At 38.1% G+C, this 26,550-nt stretch overlaps 2 protein-coding genes and 1 long non-coding RNA gene across 3 annotated transcripts in view; 1 reads left to right on the forward strand and 2 right to left on the reverse strand.

Moving 5' to 3' along the window:
- The first annotated feature begins 11,390 nt into the window (after positions 1 to 11,390).
- LOC146471313 (uncharacterized) lies at positions 11,391 to 17,019 on the forward strand. Its single transcript, XR_014866833.1, has 3 exons — positions 11,391 to 11,621; positions 12,383 to 12,453; positions 15,938 to 17,019. It is a non-coding gene; the product is annotated as an uncharacterized LOC146471313 (long non-coding RNA).
- Positions 17,020 to 21,717: 4,698 nt separating this feature from the next.
- LOC146471314 (substance-P receptor-like) lies at positions 21,718 to 22,885 on the reverse strand. The gene has a single exon (XM_085121052.1). It carries the CDS (start codon positions 22,798 to 22,800, stop codon positions 21,718 to 21,720), a length of 1,083 nt encoding a protein of 360 aa, XP_084977178.1. The 5' UTR covers positions 22,801 to 22,885.
- Positions 22,886 to 25,254: 2,369 nt separating this feature from the next.
- LOC146471315 (substance-P receptor-like) overlaps positions 25,255 to 26,550 on the reverse strand; it is a 16,576-nt gene continuing 15,280 nt past the window's right edge. Inside the window, exon 3 of the mRNA XM_085121053.1 lies at positions 25,255 to 25,687. Within this exon, the coding sequence (XP_084977179.1) occupies positions 25,255 to 25,687 (433 nt within the window). The remainder of the gene's footprint in view (positions 25,688 to 26,550) is intronic.

Raw genomic sequence — 26,550 nt, forward strand, 5'->3', positions numbered from 1 at the left:
GGCAGAAACGGTTGATCTTTGCCAACAGACTATGCTAAAGAAGAGCTTCAAAGTACGGTCGGGATGTGTTTATTACGTGGGATGCCTGTGCAGCCCACGTTATAAAATGGGGGCCGTTTGTATCCACAAATGCGCATCTTTCAATTATTAACTCGTTTTAGATGTATCAAATTCAGTTTTCTCCTAGAGGGGATCTTTTTGTCTCCTATTGTCCTTATTGTCTTTAACAAAAACGGTCCAATCAGAATGCAATATCTTGGTGTAGGTCAGGAGGGATCGGAGGGGAGTTAATTACTATTGTGATTATTCAGGTCCTAGTGGTCTCTCGGTGGAACTGAAAAGGCTTGACTTTAGTGGCGTGGCCATATTGTTTTAATGTTTTAGATTCCAATGTGCCGTTTTCAAAAAGAAAATTAACCCTTTTGAAGCGGTAAATCGAAAGAATAACTTCTAAGAAGCACTCGACAGTAAAAACGGTGGAAATCGGAGAGTTCAAGGCGAAGGAATCATGCTTCTGTTTGACAGTTGTAGAACCATCCAGAATATGCGGGGGAAAGGTCATTGGTATTAAGCTAAAACACAGATCGCATCACTTTGTCGAATTGATGCTTAAACGCAACTGGAAATCTACTTTACAAAAAGATTAAAGGGTTGATTGTCCATTTGTACTAAAAGTTTTCATTTAGGAAAGCTTTTTGCCTGTTTTCTTTCTGTTTTTGGTGAAACGAAAACAATTTGTAATCTTACACTTTTATTTACATAACCAGAAACGTGAGTCAGGCCACGTTATTGTAATAGAAATTCCGGTATAACGATAAGACGCGTAACACAAGGGAAACAACATAACGCTATCTTTGTGACTCAAAACATTCCATTAGCTAGGAGAGTCTGCGAAGCATACAATTATAAGAATCAAGGGGCATCACACGTAAATGCTAGTATGGGCATCTTGTTTATCTAATGAATCGTTGCCGTGTGTGAAAAGAGCACCTGCGGCTAGGTAATAATGATTTGTGGTTTTTATTCATTCGCGGGCATATCTTGATAGACGGGAGTACTTAATCATTATCATTTTACGTCAGATATATTCCTACGTATAAGATTGACTTTTGTTATTAAATTAATCAGAAAAACTAACGCAGAGAGATTTCGACGTTTCGATGACATCCTGTCAGTTAAGTTTTGTCTACTTACTTATGTAAATTTTTATCATTTTTTTGATAATGATGACAGGATGTCATCGAAACGTCGAAATCTCTCTGCGTTAGTTTTTCTGATTAATTTAAGATATATTTCTAGATTATTATTTTGGAACATACACACCCTCTCGCCAAACGCCCCTCGGGGATCGGGAGCGATGAGAGGCGGCTGTATTTGCAGGCTATGGTGATCATTCTTCTCAGAGATTGATAATGGATAGCTGGGGGCTAATACAGTTCTTCGTCACGTTTCTATCGCGCTGAAGACAATTAAAGCCGGTTGTAGCTAAAAATCGAAATTACACTTATGGTCAACCTGATTATGTCATTCACTTCTCAAGGTAAAGTATAAGGTAGAGTATATTACTGGGGCTTTTCTTGTACACTTGCCAAACGATGTTTTTTTTTTTCCGCGTTGTGTTCTAAGACGTAACGAACCATTTTGGTGAACTTGAAATTGTGACGTACTAATTGACTCAGTGTTCGTTTTTCTCCACTCATTGGGTCATACTTCAATCTACTCGGGGCTGAAGACAATTAAAGCCGGCTGTGGATAAAAATATCTTCGATCTGATTAAGTCATTCACTTCTCAAGGTAAAGTATATAAGTGGTTTTTTTTTTTTCTTGTACACTTGCCAAACGACTTTGTTTTTTTTCGACTTGTGTTCTAAGACGTGACTTACCATTTCGGTGAAATTGAAATGTGACGTATGAATTGACTCAGTGTTCGTTTTTCTCCATTCATTGGGTCATACTTCAATCTGCGAGGGTCATTTCCTTTGAGCAGGAAGCCTTTCAGGCCCCAATATCAACTTGAACATTGTCCTCACTGCCGTCCCTATATTGTAGCTGTTGGCAGATTTTTTAAATTTTATCTCATCACAAATACGTTTCGTCTTCGCGTGATCATTTCTTTCGGTTAGCAGTTGAAGCTCTGTAGCATCCGTTAATTCAATTGCAATTTGAGTGGTATTGATTTATTGTACAATCCAAGGCGTTTTAAACTTTTGAGAGCTTTTTGACAACAATTGTCTCTCTGTTCTCTAATGGTGGTCTTTGTTGACTAAGCTCTTTGGAAAGATCACAGAGTACAAACACCTCGGAAGCAAAAGGTCATAATCAATTTTAGGGACGTTATTTATTTAAAGAGCTTTTTGACAACGATTGTCTCTCGGTACTCTAATGGTGCTCTTTGTTGACTAAGCTCTCAAAAGGTCACAATCAATTTTAGAGACGCTTGGAGACTAGGAAGATATTCGAGACATGAGGAATCTTTTCGTCAGATATCTCCGGTAAAATTTGAGATAATAGTGTCTTTGACACGTTCACAATTCATTCTTTGAAGCGTAAGTTCTTGGGGTGGAGAGGAGAGGGTGTTAAAAGAAATCTATCCAAAACCATTCAATAAACGACGTGTTTCGGACAGTTTCGCTCTTTTTCTTCTTCATTTGCCCTCGAAATTGTTGTTTAAAACAGGAGGGAGGACGTTTGAAGTACCCGATTTTGCTTGTTTTAATGAGTACAAGCGAACTGTCAGGAAGCTGTCCCGAGTTCTTTACGTTCGTAATCGAGTTCTGAAAACGCCATAAGATTTTTACCATAGCATATTCGGATATTTTTTTGAGCTCTCGGCTGGAATCGCTCGTGGTACGTAGAATTAAAGTGACGTTTAACCCGGCTAAGTTCCCAAGGAAGAATTCGAAGCGGGGACCGTTTGCTGGTATGCTGGGTTTGCCATGTAAATTGATCATGCAGTATTTTTCTTCTATTTTGGATGGTATGATTTATTTCTTCAATGTTTTTATCACTGTTAAGTACCAGATTAAAGTAGATAAATTCAATAAATACTTGAGAAAGATTTGCGCGGGAACACAAATGATGACAGCGGGTGAACTCGAAGAAGACAACTGAGTCACGTAAAGCAGATTAGGTTGGGACAGCGTACTTCTACTACAAATTTACCACTTGACTTGGAAAGTTTAATAAATTACAGTTATGAGTCGATTATGGCACAGTTAATCACTTCTAAGTCTTATTTCGTGACGACCTTCTCTCATCTATGGCACTCTGAATCCTAAAATAAAGAAACCTTAGTTTGTTTGTTAATTGTTACAAAATCTTGTCATGGTTTTGTCTTTAATTTCTTTGATTTCTTTGGCGGTTTCAAGTTAAACTAAGCTAAGCAACTCTCGGGAAATCAAAGAGTTTGTGAACAACTGATCTTCTCTCTTACTTGAAAATAAAATTATTGCTTTGGACGCAAAAGATATAATCTGTCTTTATTTATTTTGGCAGTTAAGTCCCCGGGGTTAAGTCCAATGTGAAGACATTGACAACAAAGAATAAAGCAATGCATGTTTAATGAGTAATGTCCAATAACTTTATAACGACGTTCTAATTCTAAGTTAAGGGAAACGATTTCGAAATTCTCTTTTTTTATCATCTAGTCATTGTAGTTGAGGTTGAAGGTGGCTCATTCCCATTTCATCGTTGATATCTTTGTACCAGAAACGCAGTCCGCGTAAAATGTCTATCAATTCCTTGCGATATCTACCATTGAATACGAAGTAAATCAGAGGTGTTATCGCAGAGTTAGAAAATAAAACAAAATGGACCGCAAACCCAAGCTGTTCTATATTACACGGCATTTTCAATTTCCATACAAAAAAAACACAAAATTCCATAAATGTAATGTGGCAAAACGCAAAATACAAAAGCAACCATTATAGCGCAGATGTTCTTAATCACCTTAACGTTTTCTTCATGTCGTTTGCGCGAAATAGTTGATAAAGACCCATGTTCGATTCGTTTCTACCTTAAATTTAAAATGATTGGAGAATATATAACAGTCAAAACAGGAAATGGTAAAGGAAGAAGGCTAAATAGCACTATCATATATGGTTCCAGTACTTCTTGCACTGTAAATTCAAAAGATCTGTTTCAGCCCCAAAGTGCCGTTTCAGCTCTATGGCCCCTGGGGCCCGTTTCTCGAAAGTCCCGGTAATTTCCGGGCCCGTTAACTTATCGGGCAACTTACCGGGAAACTTTACCGGGCCCGATAATGTGTTTCTCGAAGCACCCGTAAACTTTCCCGGTAATTTCCGGGCCCGGTAAAATAGGGGATCGTTACCAGGCTCTTGCGCGCGCTACACGCTCGTTCAAAAGAGAAGGAGAACGACTTGGGACTACTCGATGGAAAAGCACGGTTATACTATGGATAGGACTGTCTTCATGATTAATCGATTATTGAAGGACAGTGCAATACGTGCTAAGTTTAACTTTCAGTTAGTCGTTTTGTCAAAGGAGAGCAACCAAGAGAGATCATTATTTTGCATTATCATGTAATTTGCAAGATATGATCGGTTGCCTTTGGTAGCTCGATTCGACAGTTTCGCTTTTCGCCATCGTACATGTATCTATCGTCTGTGAAGTATTTTTGGTATGATGATACTTCACATGGATATGCGAATTGGAGATGCCATGTTTACATTATTTTAGAACGCGCCAGTGTGGGAGGAAGGAAGGTGTATTGATCTGCTGGATTCCGATCTGCTTTTCTCTTTGATGGTCAGTTCGTGGTTGTGCAACAAACATTTGGTGGTGTTAAAGGTAAGCTTATGTACGTTCAGATAACCATAGCTATCCCTTTTATTGTTTATAAATCAAATATTGTATTTTTGGTTCTTGGTTAGTCAGTTTATTGAAATCCTACACATACATCAAACCGGAAATGACTAATTCTAATTACACTCTTAGAAATAAACCATGTCTGAATGATAATGGTGAGCCAATTCCAATTTCTAGATTACAGATACTAGGTATGAAGCAACACTTAGTGATTTTACTCTACGTAGCGGAATTTTATTGGATTGCTATAGTCTTTATATGACTAATACATGCTCAGTTGCTCAATCGCTAAAAAAAGTAGTCTCTGTTCCTGTGCCTGAACCCTACTGTGAAACCAATGAGTGGCTGTCATGTCTGGATTCAGATTAATGGTATTAATATTCAACTTTGGTCATAATAATGTTACAAGTATGATAAAGTTGTTATCTTATTATAACTTGATACAGAAAGTCAGTCTGGCAGCTGGTAACACTGCACTGCTGCTGTTACAATTTACTGGTAATAATAAATATATTTGCACCTGAATAACACTTGGCTGCCAAATTGCTCACTTGAAAATACAAATATTTGTGATTTTTTGTTCAAAAATCAAACTCATTCCAAAACCAGTCATGCATTATCTTGGAGAGGGGAAAGGGAGGATGCTAGTGATAGCAATTAATATCAGTGGGAGCATAATAATTATTGTGGTCAGTTTATGACTATTTTGCCATACTTCTGGTCAGCCAAGATTAACCTACTGTATTGGATTACAGTCATGACCTTTGGTGATGATCACTGAAATGATGTTTAGGACAACAACACTTCTAATAGTACTAATAATTTATTGATGATTTAACCTTTTAGGATAAAAAAAAAATGGACAGGCACAACACCAACTGGGGCAAACAAGGAAAAGGCCACCAATTTAGACACTTGCTCAAGCTCAGCTGGTAGTAATATATTCGAACCATACAATAATTGATATTTTCAAAATAATCTTATCACTAGTACATTCTGTGTGAATATTCATTTTTAATTATTAGTGTCTATTAATAAAAAATGAACAAAAGCTAATGCTGTATTCAAGTGACTAATTATATAATAGGTTGCAGATCTCAATTTTATTTTCCAGAATTAAGTTATACAATGTAGCCTATCCACTGAGTGTCTCCAATATATTTTAAGTAATTAGTTTATACCCTTAAGGGGTAGATGCTAAATAAAAATAGTAACAATAATAAATTTTAGCTGCAAGTTTTTCAGAAATCAATATAGGCCGAATCAAAGGCTCCTGTGAGCCAACTCGTGAATGCAGATGACACATAGTAATTGAAATTTAGACGGCTACGGAAACTTCCTTGAAAGCTAAAAGAAATTATATCTTTGCCCGATTATGTAACAAAAAATAACCATTCTTGTACTATAAAAATGATTGTCAAACTGTTCTCTACAGATTTAATAAGATTATTTTGATGCGCCGATTAAAAAAAAAAAAATCCCGTGTCTTTTTTTTTTTTTTTCAAAGTTCATAGAAGCACGCCATGTGCAGCTACGTCATGCAAATTCGTGTCCCCGATAGTCCGGGGCTACTGGATTTTGCAATCGGGCTAGTGGATTCTGACCATCACTTGCCCGGCAAGTGAAGTTTTTTTGGGAATTAAAATTACAAAATTACTGTAGGGCAAGCCGATCTCACAAAGGGAAATATGTTCAACAAAGTATCGCATTACATTTCATGCCCGACATAAATGCGTGAAATTTTTCCTTTGGAGTTCAGTCCACGCAATCGTCAAGTAAAAATAATGAAGTATGACAAGCTCTTGCTAAATAAGAATTATTTATCGACCGCGTCCTTTTGCTTTCCCATAAATTACCAGTTGTAAATTTCGAAAATGAAACATTTTTTCCCTTTGAAACCTCTATGAAAGCTGACAAGATCTTAAAGTGTTCATTTGCATGATTTTGTTTACGACGTCAATGATGCGTGACATGGCACGTTCCACTTTCGCGTGAAAACTGACAAATTAAATTATTTTTTAATTAAATTATTTCTAAATTAAATTATTTTTAATTCTTAAAAGAAACCGCACTTTGTAGAAAAAACGAAAAAACCTATAACTTTGCTCAGATTCAACGAAAAATCTCCATTCTTACACTAAAATGATTGTCAAATTATTCTCTACAGAATGAATGAGAGAATTCTGACGCGTCGTGAAAAAAAATTTTCACGTTTTTTTTTTCACTAATTGAGTTTACGACCCCGGACTTTCTGAAAAACTAAAAAAAACTTGTAACTTTGCTCAGATTGAACGAAAAATCTCCATTCTTGCACTGAATGATCGTCAAATTATTCTCTACATATTGAATAAGAATTTCCTTATGCGCCGTGAACAATAAATGTTCGCGTGTTTTTTCCCACTAATTGAATTTAAAACTCATTCACTGCGCACGCCCGAAAGTTAACGACAAAACCGACTGATCGACTGATCGACCGACCAAGTCGAGAGTCAGCTATCGCTATAACTCGTTCATTGCGCATGCGCGCATTCACGAGTTAAAAACATTTAGTGAGTTGATGACATTGAGTTGGCAGAACTAAGGAACCCTATAGCATTTTGGAACCTTTCCGAAAATGCTACTTATACATAGCTATTAAGATATTGGTCAGGATATATCATCATCATCATCATTATCATTGATAAGGTTCTTAGCAGCCGACCACATGCATCTTTTTAATAGCTCCGAACATGTGCTGAACATGTGGAGATTAGAAAGTATAATTTATTGAATTCTAGGCAAAACAATTATTTTTCCTTTTGTACTTTGAAACAGTGACTGCATACTATAAAATGAAGATGCAAAAGGTGGAATTAGAAATGAATCATTTCAAAGAACAAAAGAGAGGAGGAGGAGAACTCTTGGCGTACCTCTAAGGACCAGCTCTACAGAAAAAAAAATTATTGAAAAGAGTAATATTATTGATACACTGTCCATTAATGGGTACATTTTAGACACTCGCCATTGTATTGCCTGTTTCTCGAATCTCTATGTTGAATGAAATGCGCAGTGACATTCAACCCAGCAAGCCTCAACACTGAAAACTTGGGGAACGGGGGTGGGGGGGGGGGGGGAGGGGGCTAACAGAGTATTACATTGTTCATTGCCCTTTTAGAGTGCATTATTTGCAGGAAATAGGAAAAATGATGAGAGTGTATCAACCTTTTTGCAATAAATAATTATTATTGCTTGTAGCTTTGAACATTATAGACGTCTGTATCTGCATAAGAACAGGTAATTAAAGCGCATGTTCATTAGACCTGTGACTTTGAACAGTGTTGAATATTGGGGCCATATAACTCCAAAATATAACTTTAATTTCAACAATACTAATGTATACTATCCCACTGGAATCTGATAGCCAGGTAAACAGGTAATATTCTTGGTGGATATCTTTTACATCAAACTTTTCACAAGTCATCTCAATAATTATTCATGCAGGCTATCAGATTTTTTTGTAATTTCTTTTTTTCTGCTTGTCATTTGAACTGGTAAATAAAAAAGATACATCCCTGTGAATGTATGAAACATATTTTTGAACTGCAGATGAAAGATTAAATAGAAGAAAGTTGCATAAATAACTGCGAAGGTCTTTCTTCTATTTAAAATTGATACGATAATTGCTTCATATTTATCAACACCAAAAAATTCCCCACCGAAATGTTTTCTAACCAAATAAATCTGCCAAAAAAATTAAACCTAAGCCACCCAAAAGTCCAACTGAAAATCTCTTACTTCAAACCCACAAAAGCTTTCATACATCAGCAACAAATATAACTGAGTACCCTCCCTTGGGGTGGGAAGAATAGTGGGACTTAAATTATGTTTTGGTTAATGGCTTAAGTCAGAAGCTAATTGTTTGGCAGATTTGAGCCCTCAAATTACAAAGTGAGCATGGAACCATATAATTTTCTGACACAAGAACCAGACTGTACGTATGCCAAAAATGTTGTATGCCAGGTCATTTCAAGGTGGCTACTTAACTTTTTACATTCTCATGTTGTTTCACTAACAAAAATAGTCAGTTTCACTTTCATGAAGTCCTATATTACAAGGAAAAGAAAGTATTGAAATACTTTAAAAGAATTAGCAGTTCCCATATTTTTAAGTATGTCTAACCTTATGTAAACATTTAGTAAAATTGAGTTTAATTATCACTTGTAAAGGATTTACTGCCAGTGCAGTTTTCAAGCTCATTTAATTCTCCCAATTACTCATGTATGTACATTTTTCTTAATTAAAATTTTCATTAAAATTCAATTAAGTTGTTCACACTCAGTCTTCTTCCATCAGTTGTTCCCCTGCTCCTGATGTTCTCAGTTAGCCCTCTTCTGTCAGTTGAACCCCAGTGGATGAAATAGAATTTTCAATAAAAATTATCTTGAAAAATAATTATTCAATAACAATTTAAAAACATTATTCAAGTTATTGTTCACAAAATTATTTAAGTGCATGTTCAGCTGTCCTTTTTGGTTATGTCTAAGAGTGGGCCTCATGCCCGAAAATCTCTCGTGCAGCTGTTCTTGTCTGTACCATGCTGGCACTTGCTTGGTTTGGCATGCTTATGTCTGCCTGTTCAGTTGCAGTTGTGGCTGCTCATTCATTCATTCAATACATTATTTGGGCAGTTCAGTTGTACGTCTGCTTTCCATGGCCCAAAGAATATTTTCATACGTTTTTTATTTACTCCCCCTCCCCCTACCCTACCCTACCCTTGCCCCCAGTTATTTTATTTTTTTGTTTGTTTGTTTGTCCTGTGAACTCCTATGTTACACTAGGTCAGTAACACAAATTCCTGTATTTGTAGTTGAAAATGACACCTCCATCACTTTCGTTTTTTTCCCCGAATTTATGAAGTGTTTATTTACAACCATCAATGACTTGAGTACTGAGTGGGTTTAGTTTCAATTCAGCCGGATTTCCTTTTTGTTATATTCATCTTTCCATTTCAAACACGTTAGTTATATCCCCCCCATTTTCGTAGTAAATGCAGCTAATTCGGTAATTCTCATACTGTACTTTTTCGGACGACCGGAAGAAGTTCTACGTAAAAAAAGCCAGCTTGGATCCCAAACAAAAACCATCTAAGGGCCACGCACGGGCAAGTATATGCTTTACGGGGCAAAATTGCAAGTCCTCCCGGGATAACCGAAATTCAAAACACACTGAGCAAATTACTGTAGCTCTGGTTTTTACCGACTGAAACCAACTGGATTAGGAGTTTGTTCTAGTTCTAAAATTGCAAAATATTTACCTGTGTTTTCGCGGACAGCGGACAGCTTCTCGTACTGTACGGTATCTCTCGAAAGGTTTCCTCCAGTAAACTCGTCAACAAGCGAATTTATTACTTCCCTGGATAACCAATATCTTTCTATTATTTCTCTTTCTTCTATTTTGTCTAAAATCAATCGCTCTCGGTAAGTACGCGACCGACAAACCGGGACAAAAATGACCGCCTCCGGCGGCCATCTTGTTTTCTTGCAACAAAATATTGCTTCCCGTAAACTTTACGGGCACTTTACGGGAGGTCATGACCTCCCGTAAATTACCGGGCAACTTACCGGGCAACTTACCGGGATCGTAAATAACGGGAGTTTCGAGAAACACCCGTAAACTTATCGGGGGCTTACCGGGCCCGATAAGTTACCGGGACTTTCGAGAAACGGGCCCCTGGAGCTGATTTGACTCTTCGTGGGTCCATTTTGTCAATTGGGTCCATATCGACCCCAATAAAAACCGTTTTAGCCCCACCAAAAACCGATTTGGCCCACAGTGGAAAATTATTCGGCCCCTGGGTGCGTATCGGCCCTTATCACTAGAGCTATTTTGTCTCAAATTAGTGGAACCATTTCGGTTCAAGTCTAGTTAGCTCCAATGTAGGGCCGTTTTGGCTCCTATTAATGGAGTCGTTTAGACATCGAAGAACAGAGCCAATTTGTTACAACGCAAAATGGCCCCAATCACTTGAGCCGTTTTTCGGACTCCAAATGGTATAACCATTTCCAATCAAGCCAAGATGGGTCCAAATTAGGGTCGATATACTGAATTTTAACGTAAAGCAAAATTGTGACAGGGAGAATTTTGTGGGAAAATTTACTTTATAATTTCCACCTTCTTCTGAATTGTGGTGCATGATTAACGTTGTCTAATAAAATCCCGCGTTTTGTCCAGTTGTGGAAAAAAAGGCTGCATTTGCTTACTATTGAGTCCTTTTTATTCACCGAACCGAGCTTATATATTCTGGAAGCATGCAGTAGTCCATTTCAGCCACTGTGATTATTTACTGACCGCTTTACGATGGAGAACTTCGCCAAAACGTTCACTGAAGAGGAAATTAAGACATGGCTTGGAACGTCTTCACCGGCAATCATCGAAAGAATATCAAGCAAGTAGTACTTGAGTCCGAACTTGCTTTAATATTTGCAACTGAGCTGGAATTAAAGCCCGGTACTGGATACGAGCATACGTCACTCCCAGAAATCTTTGAGAGCCTACTCCCTAAACGCGCATCAATATCACAAATCGTTCAGGCGGGAGGGTTTCAACGGAAAATTCGTCAAACTAAGGTTTTTAGTTTGATTTCCACTAGTCTTGGCGATTTGACTGCAATAGGAAAGTCAAATTATGGACAGCCGATTCCCTTGTGTTAATAATTTGCGATTTATGATTTTCTCTTTACTGTCGGATCGTATATTACCACAAACACATTTGCAACAGAGCGTGATGCTTGCACAATATTTTAAGCTTACTTTCAGGTGAGTCTTTCCATAAGTTTTGTAGCCTTGAATTCTGCTCGTAACTTATCCCCTAAATTTACTGCGGAGAGTGTAGTATCTGATAGCGGTGCTGATAGTTCTTCTGCCGCGGGATTTTTGGTAATTAAGCGACTAGTAAAAATTTCATTGCCATTTGCACCAGGTTCTCCTTAGAATGAAATATACAAGCTGCAGCTTAACTTTATCATTTTTATTTATTCCTCATAGCAATGCAAGTCTATTTATTATGATAAGTCGGTTCAAATGTTTTTAAAAACAGTTTTTAAACAATTGATCAAATTGCTTTGGATGCATTGTTTCAAACTATCAATTTATAACTTTCCTTGCTACATTTATGGGGCTGTGCGGAAACCTTGCCAAGCTTTTAGTTGAGGAATCCTAACTGTTAGGCATTGATTGATCAAATTACTATAGATGCATTGTCTCAAACTATTAATTTCTAATTTTCCTCGCTCTGTGGTGCCATGATCAAGGTATATGCCAGTTGGGTGCGAAGCTTTTAGCTGAGGAATCCTAACTGTTAGGCATTGATTGATCAAATTACTATAGATGCATTATTTCAAAGTATTAATTTCTAATTTCCCTTGCTGTGTGGTACTATGATCAAGGTACATGCCAGTTTGGTGCGAAGCTTCTTGCCGATGAATTGTTGTATGTTGTTTGATCACTTTACAGTAGATGCAATGCCTTAAATAATTATTTATTTCTTTTTTACCTTTGCATGTGATACTGTGGTCGAGATACATATGTCATTTGTGAGCAAATTTAGCGTCATGCTGAAGTGTTCTATCAACCCTGTTCTCAGGAAGAAGTTAGACTCTAAGAATCAGGTTAGTATTTGTATTAAGCATTGTCATTTATTATGTTGTAACCCATGCCATCAAGTAATTTTGGTATGTTTGTGTGTGGTTGAGGAGCAGTTTACAATATTATTTTGACAGTAACTGCATTTTAGCAGAAGCTCTTAAGAGTTTCCTATGTTATATCTTTTGGTCTTAGGGTGGATTGTCAAAAATATATTAGCATACAGGTCTTATCTATAATTTTTTTTTTCTCTGGATATAGCTTTTGTGATTGCAACTTATACAAGGACCTTTTTCTTTCTTCTTCTGATGCCAAGTAATTGGTTATCTTCAATTTAGGAACACTATTATCAAGTGTCTTTACCAGCAGGGTACAGAAACAAAAATTAATCATGTACTTGCCATCATGTGTAGCTAGGCAAAGAGTATCTAGTAGTTTATTTTTGGCCACTGGACCCTGTGGCAAACAGACTAGATAAAAGCCTGGTTTACACTACAAGGTTTTTGGGCCCAGCACTCCTAAATTTTAGCATGTGGGGCAATAATTTATGATACTGTACTCCTAATGTTGCCATGTTAAAGTTAAGTTCATCGGCTTGCGTGCCTAAAACTGCCTTGCAAAAAAATGGGCCAGCGTCCCATATTCAGTTGCACATGTGCACATGTTCTTCAACAAACAAAATGGTGTCATCTGAAAGGTTAGACGCCTCTGTGTCAGGAAAAAAACATGGCAAAACCTGTTCTGTGGAGGCAACGTCACCCTTAATAGATTTTCGTTGAATTATCAGTAACCATTTCAAATCTTGTAGTGTAAATGGGACAGTGGCGGGCAAAATTTAGGAGTGCAAGGCCCAAAAACCTTGTCGTGTTAATGTTATATATGGCAAGCAGACACAAAGAAAACACAATATTCTTTTGCTGGCAAAGTTGGGCACGGAATATACCAGCAAGGCTAGGATAAAACCCACCGACCGGATGATAACCAAATGAGGGGCCTCGGTACATCAACAAACAAAATGGCGTCGTCTGAAAGTTAGACGCCTCTGTGTCAGGAAAAATACATGGCAAAGCCTGTTCTGTGGAGGCAAGGTCGCCCTTAATAGATTGTCGTTGAGTTATCGGTAACCATTTCAAATCTTGTAGTGTAAATGGGACAGTGGCGGGCAAAATTTAGGAGTGCTAGGCCCAAAAACCTTGTCGTGTTAATGTTATGGCGCGCAGACACAAAGAAAACACAATATTCTTTTGTTGGCAAAGTTGGGCAGGGAATATACCAGCAAGGCTTGGATAAAACCCACCAACCGGATGATAACCGAATGAGGGGCCTCGGTACATGGCGTCATACCGAGGGGGTGCCTCATGCCTGTACTGCAAGGGGGGTGGGGGGAGGGGGCATAGTTCACACGTGAAAATGCACGGCCGGCATAATGTCCGTGGGCCAAGTTAATGAAGTCCAGCAAATCCTATAGCTCCCCCTCCCTGACGGGGCCTCAGCACAGGGCTGAAGGGGTGCCGCAGGCAGCAATTCCCCGCCCTTAATTAATTTTTAAAAAATCTCTGAATAACTAACAAGAGATAGAACAAAATGCAGTGAACAAAAATAGAAAGGATAAGAGAAGGCAAGCAACAAGAGAAAATGGGAGGGTGGGAGGGGAAACCTTTGCTGCTGCTCAACTTGCAGCCTTCCATGAAAGTGAAACTGTCCGTTGTGGGGAAGGTACTCGGTAGAATCATCATATAGCGAGTGAGAAATGGAGTGGATAGAAGGCTGAGGAAGGAACAGGCAGGTTATAGAAAGGGGAGGGGTACAACAGACCAGATCTTCATCCTGCGGAACATTATTGAGCAGGTCAGCGAATGGCAGGCAACCCTGTACCTGAACTTCGTAGACTTTGAGAAGGCTTTTGATTCTATCCACCGAGAAAGCCTGTGGGTAATAATGGCTAAGTATGGAATCCCGGAGAAGATCGTGAAAATGGTAAGAGTATTTTATGACGACTTCAAGTGTGCTGTAGAAGATCAGGGGGAAACATGTGAGTGGTTTGACATAAAAACTGGGGTAAAACAAGGATGCAATATGTCGGGATTCTTGTTCTTGATTGTTATGGATTGGGTAATGCGAAGAGCGGTTGGCAGTGGTGAAAACGGTATTAGGTGGAAGTTTACTTCAAAACTGGACGACTTGGACTTTGCGGACGATATAGCTCTGCTTTCATCTACCAAGCAGCAGATTCAGGATAAAACGACAAGGCTGGACGAAGAGGCCAGACGAGTGGGACTCAAAATCAACGGAGAAAAGACAAAAACGATGAGGATCAATGCAAGGAACCAAGAAAACATCATAATAAATGGGCAGGATATTGAAGATGTCGAAGAGTTTGTGTACTTGGGGGCGAAAGTTTGTAAAGAGGGAGGTGGTATGAAGGACTTGAAGAACAGGTTATCGAAAGCCAGAGGTGCCTTTAACAAACTAAAGAAGATCTGGATCTCTAATAACATCTCGAGGAAAACAAAACTGAGGCTGTATAAAACACTAGTAGTGCCAGTGTTACTCTATGGATCTGAGACATGGAAGATGAACAAAGGAGATGATAAAGCAGTGAATGTGTTCCATAATAGATGCCTACGTAAGATCTTCCGAATCCGATGGCAAGATCATGTCAGTACCAAAGAGCTACTGGAAAGAGCAAGCATGAAGCCACTGAGTGTGGAAGTGATGTCTCGAAGATGGAAAATGATTGGCCATATTCTTAGGAAAGATCGCAATGATGATTGCAATGTTGCCATGAGCTGGGCACCAGAAGGTAAAAGGAGAAGGGGAAGACCAAAAACCACCTGGAGACGGACAGTGGAGAAAGAAAGGCAAGAAGCAGGTTGGAGATCGTGGGAGGAGGTGCGGACCGCAGCAACCAATAGAGAGGAGTGGAGAAGCTCTGTGAAGGCCCTATGTGCCACGAGGCACGAAAAGGATATATGATGAAGTGAACAAAAATAGAAAGGATAAGAGAAGGCAAGCAACAAGAGAAAATGGGAGGGTGGGAGGGGAAACCTTTGCTGCTGCTCAACTTGCAGCCTTCCATGAAAGTGGCAATTGAAAAGACTGGCACAGAATAAGATGCAAGGCAGGCTGGGAATCACATATCATATTTAGGGTAGACTGCAATAATAATGCGGGCTCAATAGTTGTTGCTTGCCAACATTGACCTTTATTTTATGCTAAAATGTCAATAAACCGGGCTAAAATTTCTAGAAGTATGCCATGTGAGGGCCTTTAACAGTGATAGTTATTAGTGACTTGTTTTGCACAGACTTTTGATATTCTATCACTCAGCAGCGATCAGTAAGAACTTCCCTGTCTTTTGTATCTCTATACCTGGCTTCCAGTGTTTCATCATCATGTTATTAGTATTAATTTTTACTTGCAGTTTTAGTTGGTCAATTGTACCTTGTAAGGTGACTATCTTTCATTTTTTGTTTGTTTTTGTTTTACAGAGAACTGCTTCAGTTGATGATAACCTTGCCATTTTTATGCAACTCCAAATTGTTGCTATTGGAGAAGGCTTTGACTCTGACAAACTCTATGTTGCATTTTAAGGAAAGGTTTTGTACAGTATTCCTCACCAGATATCATGGACAGCATTAGGGCCTTGCTGTTGATGTTTTATAACTATATTCGACATGGTATATAAAGACAGCAAAGCCATGTTGTCCTTTTTTTAGAGCAGGCTTAGCAGTCATTTTGTGTTTCAGTTTGGTTTGCCAAAAAAGTTAAAGTGAGAGAATAAAATAATGTTGTGTTGTTCACAAAATGTTTCTCCTGTGTATATATTTACCAGTTTCGTGTATTAGGGAAGTATAATGAGTGTTAATCAACCAGAAAATTAAAACCATTCTAGGGTAAGCAGTAGTTGATTTTAGCCCTCTAATATAGCTGTTTCTGACTCTCTTGAATCTAAAGCAGTTTTAAAGTAAAGTGTCCTTGTGGCTATATTGGAGTTGATTCAGCCCTAAATGTGTATTAATTTTGGTAATTATATGGGCTAAATCCGTCAGCCATTGTGGCCATTGTTTCCCCTTTATGCAGGTTCTAAATGGATCAATTATGGGGCCATTTTGAGGCATACTAAGAACCATTTTAGTTCTTGTAAGAGGGCTATTTTACATAATTAAGGACCAAAATAGCTCTTATAAAGGATGTCGTTTCAGACATGTTGGTGCCAATTTAGTCCTTTAGAGAACGTTTGTTTTGAGTATAAATTGGGCTAAATCGGCCACAAAATTTGGGCCAATTTTCTTCCTTTCTGAAGCCATGAAACGGCTCCAGAAGGGCTATTTTGGCCTTCCAATTGCACCATTTCAACCCTTCTAAAAGCCAAAACAACCCCCCATTTTTCCAAAATAGCCCCTCTGTTTCTTCGTTTCGGCTACCTTATGAAGGGCTATTTCAGCCCCGCTTACTGGGGCCAAAACAGCTCCATTCCAAATGGGCTAAATTAGCCCCAAAAATAGTACTGTATTTTACTCACCGAAACGGCCCCATTTTAGGGGCTAAAACAGATCTTTTCGATTTACAGTGTGAGGTCCGAAATCTGGCGACCAATCGCATTTGGTCTTGTTAGTGTTTGCGGACACCAGTTGGTAGGTATAAAAGTTTATGCTGTGTAGGCCCATGGATAACAGCCATACTAGCGCGATGATAACTTTACAGCGTTTTCGTGTTATGGTAGCAGGACGAAATGGTAAAAGGATTCCTCCGTATCTATCAATGGCAATAACTACCAGACTCAAAGTTGAAACAGCCGTTGAAGTGTCTTGAAAGAAATAGCCGAGCTTGCAGGAAGTGGCACCCCAAATTCCGTCTATTAGCCATCTCTGAGGACCAATCACGATTTCGGAGAGTTGGATCGGCACAGCAAACGTCGAAATAAGCAAAGCTGATGCTGCCACACTGTAAATCGAAAAGATCTGTTTTAGCCCCAAAAATGGGGCCGTTTCGGTGAGTAAAATACAGTACTATGTTGGGGGCTAATTTAGCCCATTTGGAATGGAGCAGTTTTGGCCCCAGTAAACGGGGCTGAAATAGCCCTTCATAAGGTAGCCGAAACGAAGACACAGAGGGGTTGTTTTGGATTTTAAAAGGGTTGAAATGGTGCACTTGGAAGGCCAAAATAGCCCTTCTGGAGCCGTTTCATGCCTTCAGAAAGGAATAAAATTGGCCCATATTTTGTGGCCGATTTAGCCCAATTTATACTCAAAACAAACGTTCTCTAAAGGACTAAATTGGCACCAACATGTCTAAAACGACATTCTTTATAAGAGCTGTTTTGGTCCTTAATTATGTGAAATAGCCCTCTTACAAGAACTGAAATGGTTCATAGGATGCCTCAAAATGGCCACATAATTGAGCCATTTTGAACCTGTATAAAGGGGAAACAATGGCCACAATGGGTGACTGATTTAGTCCAGAAAATTACCAAAATGAATACACATTGAGGGCTGAATCAACCCCAATGTAGCCTCAAGGACATCTCACTTTAGAACTGCTTTAGATTCAAGAGAGTCAGAAATAGCTATATTAGAGGGCTAAAATCAACTACTGCTTACCCTGGAATGGTTTTAATTTTCTGATTGATTAACGCTCATTATACTTCCCTAATACACGAAACTGTTAAATATATACACAGGAGAAACATTTTGTGAACAACACAACATTATTTTATTCTTTCACTTAAACTTTTTTGGCAAACCAAACTGAAACACAAAATGACTGCTAAGCCTGCTCTAAAAAAAGGACAACATGGCTTTGCTGTCTTTGTATACCATGTCGAATATAATTATAAAACAACAACAGCAAGGCCCTAATGCTGTCCATGATATCTGGTGAGGAATACTTTACAAAACCTTTCCTTAAAATGCAACATAGAGTTTGTCAGAGTCAAAGCCTTCTCCAATAGCAACAATTTGGAGTTGCGTAAAAATGGCGAGGTCATCATCAACTGAAGCAGCTCTCTGTGAAACAAAAAGCGGTACGCCGGTCCAGGACGAAATTGTAGCTACAACTAAGTTAACGATTTTCAACTGAAAATTGCAAATTTTCGCAGTTTTCTGCATTTTCTTCTTTTTACATTAGAATTTGCAGTTCTCGGTGAGACCATTCTGACGTCTTATTTATTGCAAGTTTCGTAAATTCGCAGTTGCTTTTGAGACCTTTCTGAGGTCTCATTTCTATACATTTCTCAGTTTTTCGATATTTTTTTTTTACAGTTTTTGTTATTATTTTAGTAAAATACATCATAGATAACGTAAAAGGGTTAAATAATGAGTTGCCTGGCATAAACATGTATGCATTTGAAGTAGAAAATAAGCTAGAAATAATCAAGTAATTAACAGTAAGTTAATAACAATAAAACGCTAGGAATTGAACTTAGTGCACGACTTCTTTCTGTAGACGATGTTCTGTTTCCGGTTCGATCAGACCGGAAGTGTTGTTGCGGTCAGCGGTTGTTATTTCAAAACAAAGATGGACGACAACTTTCAAAAGTCTTTCCTCGATATAAATTCTGCAACTGATGACTGTTTGGTCGGCAGAGTGCCCGGTTGAATAACAGAACTAATTTCACGGAACTCTGTAGAGATGTTCAGGGTTTTAGCTAGCATGATCGTCGCCTGCAAGCCAACAAATAAACAACACGGATCCCGTGTCACGGATACCGTGACACGGCCATCAAATTTGCTGACAGTTAATCGGTGAAACATGAAGTCTTGGAAGCAAAACAGTAAAACTTTTAAGGTACATCTTTAATTGTTTACCCTTTTAAAAAGGTATTTGTCTACTTTAAGTTGCGGTCAAGACAGAAAAAGTCGACATTTGTTGCCTTGGAATGCAATCGCTGTCACACAACACGTGTCGGAAAATAAGAGATTTGCCCAAAATTGTTGCGGCCGTATCTTTTTGCAGTATAGAGAACCACTAAATATTATTCCGTAGTTTAAGGACACTATCCTAGTACTCTTTGAAAAAATACACGAGACTTCCAGAGTAAGTCAGAATTTTGAGAAATGTTGGTTTTTGTTGCAGCACTTGACACGCTCCGTGCACGAATCGTTAACATCGGTATGTTTGAGATGCCCTCCTTTTAAAAGGTCTCAATAATATGAGTTCTATATACCATATTTGTAAAGTAGTATAGTGTATGTGTTCGTGGTATAAATCTAAGGTTTTTCGGATAAATATTCTTTCGGCGGCAAACATCCGAGAACGGGTTAATTTCGACTCAGTGAAAGGTCGATTTTTGGGGATTCGGGAGGGTTGAACATTTGCCTCAAAATTTCGAGTCTTGTTCAGTTTAGAATCAAAAGAAATGTGTTTTCATTAAAATGATATCAACTTTGTCTGTTGCTGAAAATTTGAAGGAAATCGAAGGACTGGCCCAAATTGAGCGGTCGAATCTAACGCGGACTGAGAATCGAATCTAAGCTTGAGAGCCAAAAAGGCCATATGCTTTTTGTCATTTACAGCTGTACGGATTGCTGCAATTCAATATGATGTACGATTGACAAGTTTCAATAGCAAAGTATATTTTTTCAATCATGGTTTATATTGGTTTATTAATAAATGTCATTTAGACGAATTACAACATATTAACAAGAATAACAAAAAAAAATGATTTAACTGTTTTGTTTTTTTCACGATAATTCGAAAACATAAATGCTGATGGGGCGGAGCTACGAGCTACCCTAAATGTATTACAAGTATAAATTTCTAGAAACTAGAATTTCTAGAGAATAGCCACAAAGCCTTAGGTTGCGTTCGATTGACCTTATTCCGGAATAAGAATAAGCGGAATAGCCGTTAAATTTCTCAAACACCATCGCTAACTCATGTGAATTTAATAGCCGTCTTGTACTCCAGGAACTTCTAAAACCTCTTATATGGGATTTCTTATCATCGTTGTATTTATTCCTTTTCCAGAATAGGGTCAATCGAACGCACCCTTAGTTTCATCCGAGCCAACAAAGACCAAAACTTACAATATCAACAAGCTCACCTTTTATCCGTGTTGTGCAGTAGTTGCACGCACACACGAGCAGACGAGGTGAGACAAACTGAGTGACACGCGAGTGCCACGTACACTTATCTGAATAAAAATCTTATCACTTCTTTGCTTGTCGCAGTCACATTGAATGGAAACTTCCTGCTGTCTCATTGAAGGCACAAAGCGCTCTAGCTAGCCAAGAAGTCAATCAGAAATAATACTTCTCCATTCCCTAGGCTAATGAAAAAGTTTTAAAAGCAGGTAGTTTTTATAAGCAGACAGCCTTTTTCAAAAAGGCGTAAATTACCTTTGTAGCATTGATGGATATCGCGCTGTCAGCTCAATAAGCCAATCAACGGTTTGTATTTTTATTTGACTATATAATTATCGCCTTGATCTACATCGGCAGTTCGTGCATCACACCCACTGCGTTTTGCCTGGAACGTTACTTAAGATCACATTTTTTATCGCGTCACGTGGCTGGTTTTGAACAGTCGTCTGCACAATTACATATTTCACGGATAATAATAAACCTTATCGGCAATTTGTCGGCTCATTTCACATTTGTCTTTTTCCCAACTGATTACTGTCATGAAGATAATAGAATCTATGGTTTTGTCTTATTTACATCGTCAATATAATCTCTGATTAAGTTAAACTCCGGCCTGTTTCAAAAACTTCCTTCGTTAAGAAGTCAGATTTTTTCCTTTTTTGCATCACCTGTTCCTAACAGAGATAACGTTAGACTTTTTATTTATAAAGAAACTATTTTAAGGTTTAATTACTATTACCTTAATTATTTCAATGGTGAGTTAGGTGATAAATTGCTCTCGGTTTCTAATATAACGGCACAAGCAAAAGATATCATATAGCGAACAAAATTTATCAATTGTCTACCTTGTGTATCTTTATTTTTCTCCAGTCATCTCCACAATATACATTACGAGAATAAAGGTACTAAAATAACGGAGAAAGGGCCAAAAATAGAAAGACTAATAGTAAGACCTAAAGATGAAGAAAAAAAAGGATCTTATATTATTGGTTTTCAAGGGAGAGATTATATAATGTGCGTAATAGAACATAAACACACATACATAGACACGGAACAAAACTATTAGTTAGGGCCGACACTTCACTTCCTTGTAAATACCTGAAAGTAGCTTACCACTAAAACATGTACCAACATTCTAAAAAGGGAAATAATTTAAAGCTTTTGCCTTTACAATTTTCCAACACTCACGAAGTTTGCTGGGTAAGTTGCCTCGAAGTCGATCTTGCAGTCCGCGAAGGCACGTTCAGTTCTATTTCATTAGTATGAAACCGCCTCGACCATAAGCAGTTAATCAAATCTTTCAATCCTTGGCGATACCTTTCACTTAAACTGATATAAACGCATGGGTTCAGGGACGCATTTGAATACAAAATTAATCTCGAAGCTAAAAGCAATTTGCCCATTCCACATGGTAGATGCCACCTCCATGCAAAATAATAAACAAATGCTGATACAGTTAGTGGAGTAATGCACAAAGCGAAAAGAAAGACAATGATTAAAATCTTTTTCACTATCGCGGCGTCTTCTCTCTGTCTTTGTCGCCTCAGCGTTCTGCTTTCCTCAAGCTTTCGTTTTTTCAGCTCCATTAAAATAAGTGCATATAAAGTAAGAACTACAGAAAGTGGTAAGAAAATTAAAAAGACTGAAATAAATATGAAGTAACGCTCTTGTGTCCGCTGTGGGTCAAACTTCGGTGCCCAGGTAAACGTGCAGTACGCCTTGTTGTCTTGCATAGTAATTTGCGCAGTATAGAAATACGGACCGTGTATACACATAGCAACGATCCAGATAATAGGAATTAACACTTTCAAAACCCTTGTTGTTATAAGTGGTGGGCGAAACGGGAAAACCACTCCTCGATATCTGTCGATGGCAATAACCACAAGGCTTTGGATGGACACCGCCGTAGAAATGTCTTGAAAGAAGTAGACCAACTTACACAGGATCAAACCCGTTAGTCCGTCTAGCAGCCACCTTCGAGGGCCAGTAAAAATAAAAACGAATTCTCGTGGAACAGCAAACACAGAAATCAGAAGATCAGAGGCGGCCATGTTAGCAATAAGAAAATTCGTCGTAGTCCACATTCGTATATTTTTCAAGACGATGGCGATTACAGCTAAGTTTCCACAGAGCGATATTATCATGATTAGGGAATAAACCAATGCCTTGATACATTTTACAGACGTGCTTTCAGGGTACAGCTCACAATTCCTGACTTGGGTTGAGTTAAGGCTTGTTTGGTTTTCAGTGCAGTTCAATAAACACATGGCAGGAACGGTTGATCTTTCCCAACTGACTATGCTAAAGAAGAGCTTCAAAGTACGGTCGGGATGTGTTTATATATCTAATGAATCGTTGCCGCGTATGAAAAGAGCACCTGCGGCTAGGTAATAATGATTTGTGGTTTTTATTCATTCGCGGGCATATGATAGACGGGAGTACTTAACCATAATCATTTTACGTCAGATATATTTCTACGTATAAGACTGACTTTTTTTATTAAGTTAATCAGAAAAACTAACGCAGAGAGATTTCGACGTTTCGATGACATCCTGTCAGTTTAGTTTTGTCTACTTACTTATGTAAATTTTCTTCATTTTCTTGATAATGATGACAGGATGTCATGGAAACTTGGAAATCTCTCTGCGTTAGTTTTTCTGATTAATTTAAGATATAATTCCAGATTATTATTTTGGAACATACACACCCTCTCGCGAAATGATCCTCGGGGACTGGAAGCGATGAGAGGCGGCTACATTTGCAAGCTACGGTAGATCATTTTTCTCAGAGAATGATGATTGATAGCTGGGGGTCAATTCAGATCTTCGTCACGTCTCTTTCGCGCTGAAGACATTTAAAGCCGGTTGTAGATAAAAATCGAAATAACACTTATGGTCGACCACAAGGCCATATGTTTTTTCTCATGTACAGCTGTACGGATTGCTGCAATTCAATATGATGTACGATTGACAAGTTTCAATAGCAAAGTATATTTTTTCAATCATGGTTTATATTGGTTTATTAATAAATGTCATTGCGTCTTTTAGACGAATTACAACATATTAACAAGAATAACAAAAAAAATGATTTAACTGTTTTTTTTTTTCACAATAATTCGAAAACATCACTGCTGATGGGGCGGAGCTACGAGCTACCCTAAATGTATTACAAGTATAAATTTCTAGAAACTAGAATTTCTAGAGAATAGCCACAAAGCCTTAGGTTGCGTTCGATTGACCTTATTCCGGAATAAGAATAAGCGGTATAGCCTTTAAATTTCTCTTTTTAAGAAATTTGGGAGGACAAATTCTGCAAACACCATCGCTAACTCATGTGAATTTAATAGCCGTCTTGTACTCCAGTAACTCCTAAAACCTCTTATATGGGATTTCTTATCATCGTTGTATTTATTCCTTTTCCGGAATAGGGTCAATCAAACGCACCCTTAGTTTCACTCGAGTCAACAAAAACCAAAACTTACAATATCAACAAGCTCATCTTTTATCCATGTTGTGCAGTAGTTGCACGCACACACGGGCAGACGAGGTGAGACAAACTGAGTGACACGCGAGTGCCACGTACACTTACCTGAATAAAAATCTTATCACTTCTTTGCTTGTCGCAGTCACATTGAATGGAAACTTCCTGCTGTCTCATTGAAGGCACAAAGCGCTCTAGCTAGCCAAGAAGTCAATCAGAAGTAATACTTCTCCATTCCCTAGGCTAATGAAAAAGTTTTAAAAGCAGGTAGTTTTTGTAAGCAGACAGCCTTTTTCAAAAAGGCGTAAATTACCTTTGTAGCATTGATGGATATCGCGCTGTCAGCTCAATAAGCCAATCAACTGTTTGTATTTTTATTTGACTATATAATTATCGCCTTGATCTACGAAGGCAGTTCGTGCATCACACCCACTGCTTTTTGCCTGGAACGTTACTTAAGATCACATTCTTTATCGCGTTACGTGGCTGGTTTTGAACAGTCGTCTGCACAATTACATATTTCACGGATAATAATAAACCTTATCGGCAATTTTTCGGCTCATTTCACATTAGTCTTTTTCCCAACTGATTACTGTCATGAAGATGATACAATCTATGGTTTTGTCTTATTTACATCGTCAATATAATCTCTGATTAAGTTAAACTCCGGCCTGTTTCAAAAACTTCCTTCGTTAAGCAGTCGGATTTTTTCCTTTTTTGCATCACCTGTTCCTAACAGAGATAACTTTAGACTTTTTATTTATAAAGAAACTATTTCAAGGTTTAATTACCATACCTTAATTATTTCAATGGTGAGTTAGGTGATAAATTGCTCTCGGTTTCTAATAGAACGGCACAAGCAAAAGATATCATATACCGAACGAAATTTATCAATTGTCTACCTTGTGTATCTTTATTTTTCTCCAGTCATCTCCACAATATACATTAGGAGAATAAAGGAATTAAAATAACGGAAAAAAGGGCCAAAAATAGAAAGACTAATAGTAAGACCTAAAGATGAAGAAAAAAAAGGATCTTATATTATTGGTTTTCAAGGGAGAGATTATATGATATGCGTAATAGAACATAAACACACATACATAGACACGGAACAAAACTATTACTTAGGGCAACACTTCACTTCCTTGTAAATACCTGAAAGTAGCTTACCACTATAACATGTACCAACATTCTAAAAAGGGCAATAATTTAAAGCTTTTGCCTTTACAATTTTCCAACCTTTACGAAGTTTGCTGGGTAAGTTGCCTCGAAGTTGATCTTGCAGACCGCGAAGGCACTTTCATTTCTATATCATTAGTATGAAACCTCCTCGACCATAAGCAGTTAATCAAATCTTTCAATCCTTGGCGATACCTTTCACTTAAACTGATATAAACGCATATGTTCAGGGACGCATTTAAATAGAAAATTAATCTCGTAGCTAAAAGCAATTTGCCCATTCCACATGGTAGATGCCAGTTGCATGCAAAATAATAAACAAGTGCGGATACAGTTACTGGAGTAATGCACAAAGCGAAAAGAAAGACAATGATTAAAATCTTTTTCACTATCGCCGTGTCTTCTCTCTGTCTTTGTCTATTCAGTGAACCGTTTTTACCAAGTTTTCGTTTTTTCAGCTCCATCAAAATAAGTGCATATAAAGAAGGAACTACACTATAAATTCAATAGATCTGTTTTAGCCCCAAAGTGCCGTTTCAGCTCTATGGCCCCTGGAGCTGATTTGACTCTTCGTGGGTCCATTTTGTCAATTGGGTCCATATCGACCCCAATAAAAACCGTTTTAGCCCCACCAAAAACCGATTTGGCCCACAGTGGAAAATAATTCGGTCCCTGGGTGCGTATCGGCCCTTATCACTCGAGCTATTTTGTCTCAAATTAGTGGAGCCATTTCCGTTCAAGTCTAGTTAGCTTCAATGTAGGGCCGTCTAGGCTCCTATTAATGGAGTCGTTTAGACATCGAAGAACAGAGCCAATTTGTTACAACGCAAAATGGCCCCAATCATTTGAGCCATTTTGACTCCGAATGGTATAACCATTTTCAATCAAGCCAAGATGGGTCCAAATTAGGGTGGATATACTGAATTTTAACATCAAGCAAAATTGTGACAGGGAGAACTTTGTGGGAAAATTTAATTTATAATTTCCACCTTCTTCTGAATTATGGTGCATGATTACTGTTGTTCAATAAAATCCCGCGTTTGTCCAGTTGTGGAAAAAAGGCTGCATTTGCTTACTATTGAGTCCTTTTCATTCACCGAACCGAGCTTATATATTCTGGAAGCATGCGGTAGTCCATTTCTGCCACTGTGATTATTTTCTGACCGCTTAACGATGGAGAACTTTGCCAAAACGTTCACTGAAGAGGAAATTAAGACATGGCTTGGAACGTCTTCACCGGCAACCATCGAAAGAATATCAAGAAAGCAGTACTTGAGTCCGAGCTTGCTTTAATATTTGCAACTGAGCTGGGATTAAAGCCCGGTAAAAATAATCTTCTTACTTTTCTTTTTGTTTGT

This window comes from Pavona decussata, unplaced genomic scaffold (assembly GCF_977016875.1).
Source record: "Pavona decussata unplaced genomic scaffold, jaPavDecu1.1 SCAFFOLD_105, whole genome shotgun sequence".
Taxonomy (NCBI): domain Eukaryota; kingdom Metazoa; phylum Cnidaria; class Anthozoa; order Scleractinia; family Agariciidae; genus Pavona; species Pavona decussata.

What these genes read in the sequence shown, in the direction of transcription:
- LOC146471314 (XM_085121052.1), bottom strand. Translation starts at nt 22,800, where the DNA reads ATGTGTTTATTGAACTGCACTGAAAACCAAACAAGCCTTAACTCAACC.